Source organism: Ceratotherium simum, chromosome 32, assembly GCF_057802395.1.
Source record: "Ceratotherium simum simum isolate JZ-2026a chromosome 32, ASM5780239v1, whole genome shotgun sequence".
NCBI classification, from domain to species: Eukaryota; Metazoa; Chordata; class Mammalia; order Perissodactyla; family Rhinocerotidae; genus Ceratotherium; species Ceratotherium simum.
The window spans coordinates 10,942,820-10,957,940 of NC_141931.1; the positions used below are offsets into that span (position 1 = coordinate 10,942,820).

At 35.7% G+C, this 15,121-nt stretch overlaps 1 protein-coding gene across 5 annotated transcripts in view; it reads left to right on the plus strand.

Annotated features, from left to right (window-relative positions):
* The window catches only part of ARHGAP21 (Rho GTPase activating protein 21), a 129,138-nt gene that overhangs the window by 99,324 nt on the left and 14,693 nt on the right, over window positions 1–15,121 (plus strand). For all 5 annotated transcript variants that reach the window (XM_087420733.1, XM_087420737.1, XM_087420735.1 and 2 more), the window contains exons 9-13: window positions 6,895–7,053; window positions 7,196–7,298; window positions 8,582–8,618; window positions 11,371–11,496; window positions 13,062–13,346. In XM_087420733.1, the coding sequence (XP_087276859.1) occupies window positions 6,895–7,053; window positions 7,196–7,298; window positions 8,582–8,618; window positions 11,371–11,496; window positions 13,062–13,346 (710 nt within the window). The remainder of the gene's footprint in view (window positions 1–6,894; window positions 7,054–7,195; window positions 7,299–8,581; window positions 8,619–11,370; window positions 11,497–13,061; window positions 13,347–15,121) is intronic.

A 15,121-nucleotide genomic window follows, 5' to 3' on the forward strand; every position in this document is an offset into this window, starting at 1 on the left:
TCTATTTTGTATGTGGGACACTGCCACAGCATGGGTTGATGAGCGGTGTGTAGGTCCACACCCAGGATCCAGACCCACAAAACCAACCATTATGCCACTGGGCTGGCCCCGATCTGTCAGTTGATCCAAACCCTGAAAGCCCCCTGGTTTAGAAAAACCTAAAAGTATTTTATATTATTACACACATCAAACAGATAATTTTACCCCTTTAGTAGATTTATTATCATCAGCCTCTTGAGCTAGAATTGACCCTTCTGATAATCCTAGTCCCGTTTCTTTATTTTATAGGTAAAGAATTTACTATCCAGGAAAATTAAGTGGCTTTCACAAAGTCAAACAAGACAGGACCCTCTGCTCAGTCTTCCCCATTCCTAATAGCTTGCTTATTTTATGTGTGAAAATTAATCATTTTAAAGAAAAATTGGTGAAATTGGTGCCTAGTGTTTATTAAATTCTGTTTAAGTAAATGTTGGATTTTTTGAAATTAATACTTCCAGCATTTGTCAGCTGGCAAGCTGGGTCATTTTTCATATACACATGCCTCTCAAATACACACAAACCCACGAAATCTTAAAACTTTAAGTTGTCTGCTCCACGGGACTGCAGAAATTCAGCAGTCATTGTAACCCATTATCTGCGGCAAATCTAAAAGTAACGCTTCCCCTCGCCCTTTGTAAACTTAGAGCACTTGCCTGTGGCGCATGCTTCCCTGCAGATGGGCTGACCAGCCCCAGTGTTGACCATGATATCGCACGCAGTCCTGCTTCTGTTCTTATGTCATCCCCTGCCTTTCAAACCCCTACTATAACAACAGGTCCTCTTCGATTTGCAACTCCCTTTGCTTCGGCACCAGCTGCCATATGGTCATGGTAAATATGAATAAAAGATTCAAAATTCTCCCCCCCTTCTTAACCTTTTTAAAATCATCTATCTAATAGGAAGATACAGCATTGAACTTTTGGTTATTAAAATGACCAAATCCCAAAATGACTCTCAAAAAGCCAAATGTTTATTTAAATGCATGTTTATTGAACTGACCATTAAGGAAGCTTGATCTTAATTAAAAAACTGAATTCCAATTGTGATGATGAGTTGAACTATTATAAAAAATGGGGATATTTGAACTAGGTGATGGCACTCTCTTACCAGTTATATAAAAGTTAACAGGACTTACTGCTTCAAGAGGTCTACATAGAATTAATGAAAATGTTTAAGTGAGTCTATAGGGGGCTGTCACTTGATCAGAGACTAGATACACACGTTAATGTATTAGTGGCTTATTTTTTAAGTATTCTTTCTAACCATACCTTTTTAATTTAATGTATGCAAAGTTTCTCGAGCATGCCATTTTTATCAATCTCCAAACTTTTTAACCTGATGTTCAGTAATCATTGGTATTAATGGAGTTAAATAAAATTTGCCTAGGGAGTTCAATTTTTTAGGATGACTTTATTTCACTGGGTTAAATTAGATTAAACACAAAACAACACTGTGGTATTGCCAAAGATTAAGAAGTTGTTGCCTATTAATACATGAGAAAGAGCATATACTTGCCTACTGGAGTGGTAATTCAACCTCAGATAACTCCTGTTCCTCTTCTTTGATTTAAACTGAGTATACATATCTCAGAAGGCAAATAAAAAAGAAAAGATATTTGTCCCATTTGAATTTCTTGTTGAGACAAAGAATCCATTAACAGTATTTTTTCTCCTTTTCCTTAAGGACGAGGGAACATTTCAAAGATTTTTAAACATGTGTTTTGCTTGAGGTATAGATTGACTTTTAAGATCTTTGCAAAGAATGTCTCTTCTCTTAGGACTTGGAACAGAAGCAGTTTGTTCAATCCATATTTTTGGTAAAAAAGGTGCTCTTGCTGTTTTGGAACTATATATATACTTTATATTGTCACCATTTCTTCCAACTTACACAAATTTACTCCTCCACTTGCAACATAGAGTTTATTCCATCACTGAATATAATACTGCTAACATACCTTAAGTTGTTATGCTGTAATTGGGGGGGGGGGGGGTAGGATTACCTCTTTCTAGCAGAGGTGAAATAAAGAGCAAAATTACATCAAGGAACTGACTCTTCTGCCATAGTATATGCCAAAAAGTCCGATAATGTCACTGAGTTGTATAAAATTATTCTCAACTAAAATTATAAAATATAAACTAGATTGATGACATGCTCTTTGTGAGTAATTCTGTGAACTGTGAGAAAAATTCCTCCTGACACAGCTCATTTGAGAAGGGGCCCTTTTTGCTCTCTGCTCTGACCTGCAGCCGTGGACAATGGGTGTTACGAGGAGTGATGCTTGTTTGTGAAACACATTCTACTCTACTTTTGTATGGGTCAGAATTCTCTTAGTTACAAATGATAGAAACTTATTTCAAATTTAGCTCACGCCAAAAAGGAACGTCAGCTCACGATGAAGAAATTCCAGGGTAGACCTGGTTCTGTGCATGGCCGGATCCTGGTACTCAAGTGATTTGGTGTCAAGGTTATGTCCCTTTTTCTCAGTTCTGCTGTCTTCATTCTCAAATACTTTTTCTCCACGTGGTGGAAAAGATGGCCACTGGCAACTCGCACTTTACTAATTTTTACAGTTCTTGTTCCCTGGGGAAGGGAAGAGAAAGAACGTAATTTTCTTAGTATTTATATATCGAATCTGATGGAGATACCCTACTTGGTCCTGACTGGACCATATTCTCACCCCTGGCCAGTCACCGTGGACTCAGAGGGATAAGGCCCTGTGCCGGGTTGGGCCTAGATCATATGCCCATCTGTAGGAAGGTGAGGCCCTCTAGTGTCCGCTGAGCCTCAAAGATGGAGATGGGCAGTGCAACAACATATACTCTCTGTGGTCATATTGCAAAATATAAAGAGGACCAACTAGGATAAGAACATCATGAGATGAAAATATTTGCCAGTTTATTAGATGAAAAACAGCTATGTATCACTATTTTACTTACTTTTATTAGTAGTAAGATTTTTACAAAGTTTTTTTCATATTTTTATTAGGCTTTTGTATATCGTCCATGAATTGTCTTGTCATGTGCTTTGCTCTTGTTCTGCTGTGATTTTAGTGGTTCTTATTTATAAGAGCGCTCCGTCTACATTAGGGTTTCCATGCTTTTTCTCATGCATTGTTGCTTGAAAAATAACTAACAGCTGTACATAAAGTTTCACAATATGCTTCCTTGATTTTATAAATGTCTACATTTTTCTTGATTTGTGGAATCTTTTAGATGTTCTTCTAGAATATTAATTGATAAGAAATAACAGTAGTAGATGTTTCTTATTCAGATATGAATAATCAATTTAAACATAACTTGTACTATTCTCCACTTGGAAAAAATCCAAATTGAACTATGGAGTATACCTTATCTGTAAGAAGAAGTTTTTTATCTACCTTTGGAAAACACTATTTTTCAAAAATGAAACAAAATTTTTGGACACAGGTCTAATTTTTTTTACAGATTAAGAAAGAGTGATTACTTTGAATTTATTAACATATAGCAATTTCAGTGTCTTCCTCCACCTTTTCTTTATTGTGAAGAGCTATGGGGCTTTTAGTGAATAACATAAATTAAGGCCTCATTTCTTAAGTCAATTCTTTGATTATGTAATTCAGTTTACCATGAATGATTATGCCACTTGATAATAGCAAGTCTGCAGCCCTAATAGTTCATAAATATGTTTTTGCATGCATTATTTAACGTCTTAATGTAGTATGTGACATGCCTAGGACAAGGATGATCAGTTATTTTCATCTGACAGAATATTTAAGTTGGATTATTAAAACTCTAGAAATTGGTGGAAAATCTGACGGCATGCTGGTTTTCTCTTTGGACAACTAAATGGTGTCTATTTTCTTACATTGGAAAATGAGATAAGAAAATATTTTCTTTCGTGAATTATTCTTGTTTTTACATAATCTACACATTGGTAATAATTAAAGAATATGTGAAAATTAGGGTTTTAAAATTTCAATTAATCATTACAATGAAAATATTTTTAAAACAATAGGAAAGTTTTCATATTTCACAGGGGATAAAGAATTTATTAGTATAATCCATAAATGTGAGGTAATGTAATGTTGCGCATTTTAAAAGTATATCTAGCCTTTGCTTTTCTCTCATTCACACAGTAGTAAATATGTTTATCCTGAAGAATGCTCACAGTACTGAAGTGTGTAAGCACCATGTTCTCGTCTCCCACCCACGCCTTCTCCATCCACCTACTCCCTAGAGCAGGTGGCCGTCTATTCCCCCCTGTTTGCGCACATACACTTGAAGCAGAGATTATTTAATCCAGTGTGTTTCAAAAATTTCCTCCAAAATGTAGTGTCTAAAGAGGTTGAATGCATACCTCCAGGAAGTCGAGAGTCATAAAAAATTGTCTTCAAAATTTCTTTTAATGCTTAATCCATGCACATTTTGAATTTCACTCGATGATATTTAATTTTAAATAAACAAATATAAAAATATTTTAAATTACTTGGCAAGGCTTAAAATTGATTCTTTTGAAAGATTTATCCCACAGCGTCTCCTAGACACTCTTTGACATATATGATAACCGCATATCCCCACAGGGATAGTTGCTCCACTTTGAGAAATGTTTCAGGAGCATCATCTCAGTTTTTTAAAATGCCTTTTTATATCTTTTTTGTATATGGACTTATGCAATAGATCTCATTTGAACCACTCTAGTGAATGTTTTCACTAAAGAAATCTCTTCAAACTATTAATACTATCAATACTATATAATATACAGTATATTGCCATTTATATCAGTTCTCATAAACCCGTAACAGAATTGTGGACCAGCAGACTCCATGAGACCAGCTTACTTTACACATATGTAACATTTGAAAAAATTTTGTTCATTTGTGGTAATTTAAATCCTAAATTTAAGTTTTAAAGACTACTGCAACCTTTAGTAAAATTAAATTTTTATCCTTATTCAATTAGTTTAAAAACCTCAGTTATCTCTTTGCTTTTGGGAAAAGGATTATTGCATTCTCACTAACATATTGATATTAAATTGTCATATACTTAGTAAAATTGATTCATAGAGAAATTTTTGAAACGTTTTCTATTGGTAAAATATAAAGAGCTGCTTTTAAAGAAAATTGTAAAAATGGAAAATAAGCTTAAGATAGTTAGAAGTTACTGATTTTAGCAGTAAAATGGAAATGTTATAATTTTGTAACATTAGTCATCTTGATTAAAATGGTGATCATTAGAATGATAGAGCATTCTTAGAATTTTGGTCAAAATTAAAATAGTTTGACCTTTTAAATCGAGGAATCAAAACTGTTTCATCATTAGAGAATATTCTTTAAAGGGTTTATTACGATTTTTTAAGATTTTAGAGCATTTAATTTTAAGGATTATAGGACTGACATCCTATTAAATTACATTCTCTTGGCCTAAAATGTTAGAATTTTAGCCCTTGATGTTTTTACAGGTGTGAGTTTTGAACAGAGCTATTGTCCACCAATTTGGAAAACAAATATAATTTATGCTTATAGAGTAAGAACTCTGGTGTCAGACTGTCTGGGTTTAAATTCTCTCCCTGTGGCTTGGTAACTTTACATAAGTTACTTAACCTGTCTATCTTGGTTTCTTTATCTATATAATAGTACTTCATAGGATTTCATAAGAATTGAATGAAATAATATATCTAAAGTATTTAGAACAGTGCTCGTATCTAGTAAGCACTGTTAATATGTTAGCTATTATTATTATGCATGCATATGCATTCACATATACATTTCTGCCCTTGACAGACAGTGACAGGCTTTTGAGTAGCTTAAAATTCATAACACCCAAAATATTTATGTTTCTACAAGGGTACAAGGGCATCTGCTCAAGGGGGCAAATGGGGATTTCTCCTCTGGGTGAGGACCTACGTCTACATGGGGAAGAGGGCACCTACCTCTGATTTGCACAAAAATGCCAAAAAAATAGAGTGGCTGTCTTAGTCCATTAGGGCTGCTATAACAAAAATACCATAAACTGGAGAGCTTAAACAACAAACATTTATTTGTCACAGTTCTGAAGGCTGGGAAGTCCAAGATGAAGGTGCCAACACATTCGGTATCTGATGAGGTCCCGATTCCTGGTTCATAGAAGTTATGTTCTCACATGGCAGAAGGGTCAAGGAATTTCTTTTATAAGGGCACTAATCCCATTCATGAGGGCTCCACCCTTATGACCTAATCACCCCTAAAGCTCCACCTCCAAATACCAGCACATTAGGGATTGGGTTTCAACATATGAATGTCATGGGGACACAGACATTTCACCTATAGCAGTGGCCTTGATAATGTGTAACTTTCTGGAACCTATAGACTGTACTTTCTTATTTTCCTACAAAAATTGGAGATACACTCGTTTGTGTGTTTGTGTGTGGTGGGGGGGAAGGTTTTAGGAATTGGTACTCTGAAAGTTAAGCCTCAGCCAAATCCCCTTGCTTAACTTCCTGAAGTGATCATGTGTAATACATTTAAAATTTAGAAAGTTATTCTTTTAGGGTGGCATATGATGTTTGTTCTGCTTTTATAGGTTTAGGTTCTGAATGCCTATAAACTTTGGTATTTTGATTGTCAGTTAGTGAAGGTATTAATTGGTTGGTAGAAGAAACAATTTATTTAATTTCTTAGACTATATTCTCAGAATTATTTGGAATTACTAGAGTAAAAACTGTATAAGTAGATTTTTAACAGACTGAATATGTCGTTTATTGGTACTTTAGTGGTTAAATGTTAAAATCTTTATTTGGTTCTTTTAATAATGAATATTGACTATTAGTTCTATTACTGTTATTATTAATAATAATTAGGTCATTTAACACCCAAGTATTGATTTTCATTTTATCTTATAGATGAACCAACCAGCCCCAGCATTGATCATGACATTGCGCATATCCCCGCCTCTGCTGTCATCTCAGCCTCCACCTCCCAGGCACCCTCTATAGCGACAGTTCCTCCCAGCCTTACAACTTCAGCTCCTTTAATTAGACGTCAGCTCTCCCATGACCAGGGTAAGTTTCAGTGAGTGGTTATGTAAACCATCTCTCATCCTTAGTTTTCTGTTTAGAATACTGTGACAAACTGTGGTCTTTTCACCACTAAAAGAATCTAGAAACCACTTGCAAATGTCTCAATGTTGGGTTTTAACTACAGAATCTGGTGGACCTCCCAGCCTGGATGCTCAGCCCAATTCAAAGACAGAAAGGTCAAAATCATATGACGAGGGCTTGGATGATTACAGAGAAGATGCAAAACTGTAAGTCTTAAGCATGTTATTTTAAATATTTGTTTGTGGGTGTGCAGCATGACTTTGACAAATAAATACTGAATTTAATGATGTCTTATATACTTTCTAACTTTATGACATTAGAAATGCAAATAAAAAATAAATTCAAAATTCTTTTTTGGTAATATAGTCAATTGAATTTTTTAAACTAATATTTAGAAATCAGTAATATACAAACACAATACAAAAAATGTATATGTTAAATATTCACTCCCACTCTAGGTCTCCAGCCACCCAGTTCTACTCATAACATAGACATAGCTATGTTATGAGTTTTTTTATGTAATTCCAGAGCCATTCTATGCATAAAAATCACATATACATATTTACATATGCTTGTGTATGTGTGCATTCTAATTATTTTTATAAACAAATAATAGATGCTATACACACTGATCTTAGAGATCATCCAGCACATATATTCCTGCCTCATTCTTCTTCATGATTGTTTAATTTTCCATTGAATGGTTGTACCATAATATATTTAACTAATAGACATTAATAGACATTTAGATTGATCGAAGCTTATACTACCACAAACTGCTTTACTGACTACTTTTGTACATAGTTCATTTAGCATATAAGTGAGTGAGTACGGTTGGGAAACGGATTGTTACATCAAGGGGTGTGTGTATTTTTTATTTTAATATCCATTGTCAGTTGTTTTCCATAAAGGTTATACCAGATCACATTCCACCACCAGTGTACAGAGGTCTCTGCTGCTCCCCTCACCAACACAACATGTTACTTAACTTTTGATTTTTTATAAATCTACCGGTATCATGTTGTAGTTTTAATTTGAAAATTTCTTATTATTAATTGAACATTTTGTATATATATTTCTTTTTCTGGGAACTGCTTTTTCATATCTTATTAACAGTAAGAACTGAGAAGGAGGGGTGCCCCTCCTGACAGCCTCATTATTAATGTTACAACTATGGTTATCTAAAGCCCAGTGTTTAGCCTGAGTAGCTTCTTCTTTGATCTAAAAAAAAAGGATAAGAAAATCTTACGCTTCATGCAGAAACAGTTTTAATTTACCAGATCAACTAAGAAAGCTTCTATAATTGAATTAAAAGTTTAAGGACTTATAAAGCTAACTTTTTCTCACTTGCATTAAACAGTGAACATTTAACATGGTAATGATGAAAGGTCAGCTTATTAGTGAAATATTATAATATTCAAATTATTTTTACATCTTTAAGGTATTTGATGCAGTTATTGCAAATATTTATGTACTTCTTTTCCAACAGGTCCTTTAAGCACGTATCTAGCCTGAAAGGAATCAAGGTTGGTATTCAATATTTTTAAAATGTCAGCCAATGATAAATGTTTCTATTTACCTTGGTTTACATTAGCTCTTCATAGAGAATTATTTCTTTTATCCATTAGACATTTCATATTTAAGTGTCAGAACCTGTAATTCTATAAGTTTCAAGAACGTTTGGAAAATATTATGTATAAAGTGTTCTTCTCTAATTTCGAAACGTATTCATTAAGTATATGTCTCCTTTACACACATTATGCTGATTTTTCTCACTTTATCGATTTACAGCCAAAAATCTAACTGCACAGCAGTCCTGCTGTATTTTGTTGTGTGTTTGCTTTTCTAGCCTGAAAATTATTATTTCATACCTTCCCTCCACCCTCTCCCTTACAATCCATCCCTGTCCTCTCTCGTCTACTTTTCCCTCTGACTTCATTGAAAAAATAAAAGCTGTTAGACAGGAATTTCCTTATTTTATTGTCTCCAAAAATATCAGCCACCTTCATTTATACCCATACTTTCTGCCTTATTTACTCTTAAATATGTTTTTACTTTTTCCATTATCATATTAAAAACTAACACATTTCTTCTTTGGATTCTGTCCCATTGCACTTTCTGAAGACCCTTCTCTCTTCTGCAAAATCACTCTTTCCAGTGGCACATTCATTATCATATATAAGCATATTTTACTATATCCTATATTTAAAAAAAAAAAAACCTCCCTCAAATGCACATCCCCCTCTATTCACTGCTCCTATTTTCTCTTTCACTTTTCACAGCAAAACTCCTTGAAAAAAAGTTGTCTGTAGTTTCCACTTCCTCACATCAGATCTTTCTCAACCCACACACATCAGGATGACACGGCTCATGTCAAGGTTGCCAGTGACACTCATGTTCCAAAACTAATGGTTACTTCCATTTTTGACTTACTTGACCCTTTAGTAGTATCCAACATAATTTCCCACTCCCTTCCTCAAACATTTTCTTCTGTGCTGGTTTCCATTTCTGCCTCTGCCTAATATTTAGAATATTGGGTGCTCTAGAGCTGGTTCTGACCTCTCTTTCTTCTCTGTCTAACCTCATTTCCTCCATGATCTTATCCAGATGTCTCCCAAAGTTTATGTTGCTAGCCTTAACCCCTCCTCAAACTGCAGCTCATGGTGCCTATATGACATGTTCATTTGAATGTTTAATAAGCACTTCAAGGTTTATATGCCAGATAGATCTCGGTTACTCCCAACTATGTTTATCCCTCAGTTTCCCCATCTCCCTAAGTCCTCTTCCATTCACCCAGTTGCTCAAGTCCCAAATCTAGGAATTAGCCTTATTTCTTCTTTTTTCACCCTCACCCCCCCCGCCCCCGCATATCAGTTATGGTCCACTTTACCCCCAAAACATCCCCTCAATCTTTATATTCCTCCCTTCTTATGCTACTTTAGTCCAAGCTGCCATAATCCCTCATCTGGATTCTTCCAGTAAGACCTCTTTTCATGGTTGTCCCTTTAGAATCAATCCATAGTCCAGGTAGTAAGCAGAGTGACCTTTGAACTGTGTGATCAGATAATGTTACTCCCCTGATTCATCACTTAATGGCTCCCCTTCACACTTCCTGCCTCAGCCTAAAAGACCCTAAACAATCTATAATGAGCTGTTTCTCTTACTCACATTGAACGGTGAGCATTTAAAATGATCATGATGAATGGAGGTTCATTAGCTATATATTCTTCCTGAACTTTTCTTTCCCCTGACCTTTAATGGTTGGCTTTTGAAAAAATTTTTCCTCCAAATTTCATCTTAAAATGTTTCTTCTTCAGAAGAGCCTTGCCTCAGCACCACCAATTTATAGCTGCTACTCAGTTGGGTGGTTTGTTTTTTTTTTTTTTTTGTGAGGAAGATCAGTTCTGAACTAACATCCCTTGCCAATCTTCCTCTTTTTGCTCAGGAAGATTGTCCCTAAGCTAACATCCATGCCCATCTTCCTCCATTTTGTATATGAGATGCATCCACAGCATGGCTTGATGAGTGGTGTGTAGGTCCGAGCCCGGGATTCGAGCCTGCGAACCCCAGGCCGCTGAAGCGGAGCATGCGAACTTAACCACTACACCACTGAGCCAGCCCCTCAGTCGTTCGTTATTGCATCTCAGTGTTTTCATCCTCCAAATGGCGCAATCGTAATCTCATCATTTTCTTGCATTTTATTTTTTATTCTTCTTTGTCTTTTCCCACTAAAATGTGAGCTCTTAAGTGCAGGAAAATTATACTCTTTCTATTTTGTGTGTGTGTGTGTGTGTGTGTGTGTGTGTGTGTGAGGAAGATCAGCCCTGAGCTAACATCCATTGCCAATCCTCCTCTTTTTGCTGAAGATTGGCCCTGGGCTAACATCCATGCCCATCTTCCTCTATATGGGACGCCTGCCACAGCATGGCTTGACAAGCGGTGCTCCGTTCTGCGCCCAGATCAGAACCTGCGAACCCCAGGCCACCAAAGTGGAGTGTGTGAACTTAACCGCTACACCACCGGGTCGGCCCCTCTATTTTTTTTTTAGTAATTAAAAATTCCTTCAGATGACTTAAAAAAAAATGACGGTAGTCAATTCACGTTTTTTAGCAAGACTAGAAATTTTTCTAATGTAATTGGTAAAGTTAGGATTTTTTAAAAATACCTCTTCATTGGGAACATTAAATAAAAGACTTTTCAGCAAAGCAATTTCAGTGTGCAAATATTTATAAAGGAAAAAGCTGACATTTTAATATGTTTTCTTGGCCTTTTCTGTAGATCCTAGACAGCCAAAAGTCATCAGAAGACTCTGGATCCAGAAAAGATTCCTCCTCAGAGGTTTTCAGTGACGCTGCCAAGGAAGGGTGGCTCCACTTCCGACCACTGGTCACCGATAAGGGCAAGGTAGTGCGTTTTCTCAGCTACTGTGAGCGGATGAAATGCAGGCCCTGAAAAATAAAGCATGAAGTCTGTGTACATAAAATGCAAAATACCCAGAATGAAGAGTGGAAAACATCATTTATAAATCTTCTTCTACATAAAGAAAAAAATTTTTTTTAATCTTTTTTTTTTTTTGAGGAAGAATGGCCCTGAGCTAACATCTGTTGCCAATCTTCCTCCTTTTTTTCTCCCCAAAGCCCCAGTAGATAGTTGTATGTCGTAGTTGTATATCCTTCTAGTTGCTCTATATGGGATGCCGCCTCAGCATGGCTTGATGAGTGGTACATAGGTCCACACCCAGGATCCGAACCGGCGAACCCTGGGCCGCTGAAGCGGAGTGCGAAAACTTAACCGCTACGCCACCGGGCTGACCCCTTTTTTTAAAATCTTAATCACTGATTTAATTTTATACTTTTTTAATCCTATGTATCAACTACATATGGACAATATTGTCTGATATTTTGTCAATGTAATAGAGAAATCAAAGTGTTTAAGAAGGAACTCTGCTTTTCTTATTAGTTTATTAGCCGTAAATTATCACAGTTATCCTTTAATTTTTCCCAGTTTATCCTTTTAAATTGCCTTTATAATTTCTTTGTTTCACTTTATTTTATAAATATTGAGTTACATAAATGAATATTACAATATCATCAGTATATGCTTCATTAAGTAGATTCTAATACAATAAAAACTTCACCATAAAATTTCCTACCATATTTGGGCAGTGTATTTATAAGAAAATTTTAATACTGTCAAAAGAGTTTAAAATTTTTAAGAAAACTAACCTTAGATGTGGATATTGTTGCTTGGCCATATAAAGTTGATCAGTTTTATTAACTTAATTCGTTACTTATACATCCTCTTTTGGGATCTCCTTCTGCAGCGTTTGTTATTGCATGACCTAAGACTTGTCTTAAGCCTTACTTTCACTCAAAAGATTTTTCTGACTGATTTTTTTCTTATATTCTATTCCCTTAGCACTTTTTATATATTTTGCTACACTTGTTTTATCTTAACTACTTTGTTCATTTTATTTTCCCAACCAAATTAAAGTTGAGATTCCACTGTCCCTTGATTTCGATGTGAATGCATTGCCTAACTTGGTTTATGCTCCGTGACTTTTTTTCTTGTGAGGAAGATTGGCCCTGAGCTAACACCTGTTGCCAGTCCTTCTCTTTTTGCTGAGGAAGATTGGCCCTGAGCTAACGTCTGTGCCCATCTTCCTGTGCTTTGTATGTGGGACACCTCCACAGCATGGCTTGATGAGCAGTGCGTAGGTCCGCACCCGGGATCTGAACCCGTGAACCCCAGGCCGCTGAGGTGGAGCGCGCAAACTTAACCACTGCACCTCCGGGCCAACCCCATGCTCCACAATCTTTGTCCTTCCTCTCCTAACATATATGTTGATGCAAATCAGACATCCGCTGCATGTGGTGTACATTACTGCATGTTAACAATGTTGCTTAATGTGTTACTGAAAATCTGTCACTAAGATTTAGCCAAGACCCAAACTGTTTCATGTTTTCTAGCGAGTTGGTGGAAGTATTCGACCGTGGAAGCAGATGTATGTTGTACTTCGGGGCCATTCCCTTTACTTGTACAAAGATAAAAGAGAACAAATGACTCCGTCTGAGGAAGAACAACCCATCAGTGTTAACGCCTGCTTAATAGACATCTCTTACAGTGAGACCAAGAGGAAAAATGTGTTTCGACTTACCACCTCAGACTGTGAATGCCTGTTTCAGGCTGAAGACAGAGATGACATGCTAGCATGGATCAAGACCATCCAGGAGAGCAGCAACCTGAATGAAGAGGTATGTGTTCAAAATGATGTTGATAAAATCAGATGCTTTCATAACCTTTTTCTTAAGAGGATGGAAAGAATCTGATACATCATTTAAAAAAAAATTAGAACATGCTATTTTCACTTAAAAATAGTTGATCAAAAGGAAAACTCGGGTGTACCTATTTTATATTATTTTCACTTATTAGAAAATCACCATTACTGAACTAGAAAAATAAATTGTTCGTATACTCTGCATACCTTCTCGGAAGCAATGAACTACAGATCAGGAGACTTAGATTCCTAGCCCTGGTCGTTACCTTTATGGCTAAGTAATTCCAGGTCTGTTTCGTTATCTCAAAAACAGGATTTTTGTGGGACTTGAGTTATAGTGAAAATGCTTATCAAAACAAATTACTGTGTAAATGCAAAGAGATACTGATATTATGATTTTTGTTAATATAATTGTGCATGCAAGAATATAATATAGCCTACTGTAATACAATAACTGGTTTCTAAGAAAACTTGCATGATCAGAAGTCATGTTATAAGCCAGTTTTTCTTTTTAGTAAGAAATAATATTTAGGGACTTGAGAGTTTCTGACTCAGAACCATCAAGATATTTTTACAACAAGAATTTCAGTAGTAAAGATAGTTTTTTAAGTGTATATAACTATAAACTTTACAGAGCAAATTTAGCAATGACTAAGTCTAGCTTTTGCTCAAGAGTACCTTTTTTCATATCATTAACACAGTTTTTCTTACACATTGTTCTCACTTTTTGTGCCCTAACAATGGGACAAAAAAACAACAGCACAGCATTCTTTTCCCTTACAGTATGCAGGAACACCTACATTAACTCTAAGGTTATGCAAATTATATTCTCCAATTTAGTCATTTCCATTTTATCCAATTCAAATTATGAAAACTTATGCCATAAGAAAAATGCTTTACACCCTACCTTGTTTGTGGTTAAAAATTAACACCAGATCTAATATCAATACAACCTTTGTTCTACAACCACCACTATAAAGAGAGCATCAGACCTGAATTTTTGCAAAGTAACCAGGGAGCATAAGAACTTGAATGTAGATTTCAGCTTGAAGTAACAGTTCAGAGGAGTTCCTGTTTAACAACCACCCACTACATGCCAGGCGTTCTATTAGGCAGGAGAGTGTCGTAGTTAGAATTCCTTCAGATGACTTCATCTGTGGAAGGTAGGACTGTTTTAAGGATTGAATGAGAGATAACGCTTATGAAGAATGCAGCATAGTACCTGGTAGATAATCAACAGTTCCTTGTGTCAGCCATTATCATCGTCATCATCATCTAATGTTAAGACACAGGTATTTTTCCCCAGTTTTATAGACAAGAAAGTAATAATTCACTGAGCATATACCATATGGCAGACACTCTTTTAAGCATTTTACATGAATTAACCTCGGCAGCAAGATGAGTGTGTCCTGTTATGATCATCACCGTTTTACAAAGAAACTGTGGCAGAGAGAGGTTGTCATTTCCCCAAGGTCACATAGCTGATGAGTGGCAGGGCTAGGATTTAAACCCAGACAATCTTATTCTGGACCTTAACCGTACGATCTCTCAGCTGGTCAGTGGGAAGAGGCGATTTAAATTTGAGATTGTATGACTCCAAATCCTGTATTCTGTGTAAATTGTATTGTTCATTTTAATCAAAATGAGACAAGTAAAAAGAAAAATTGAAGATACATGTCAGTGTATAATTGGAACAATAGAAAAAAAAAATCATCACTTTATGGTCAACTCTGAGCTTACCATATAGCATAT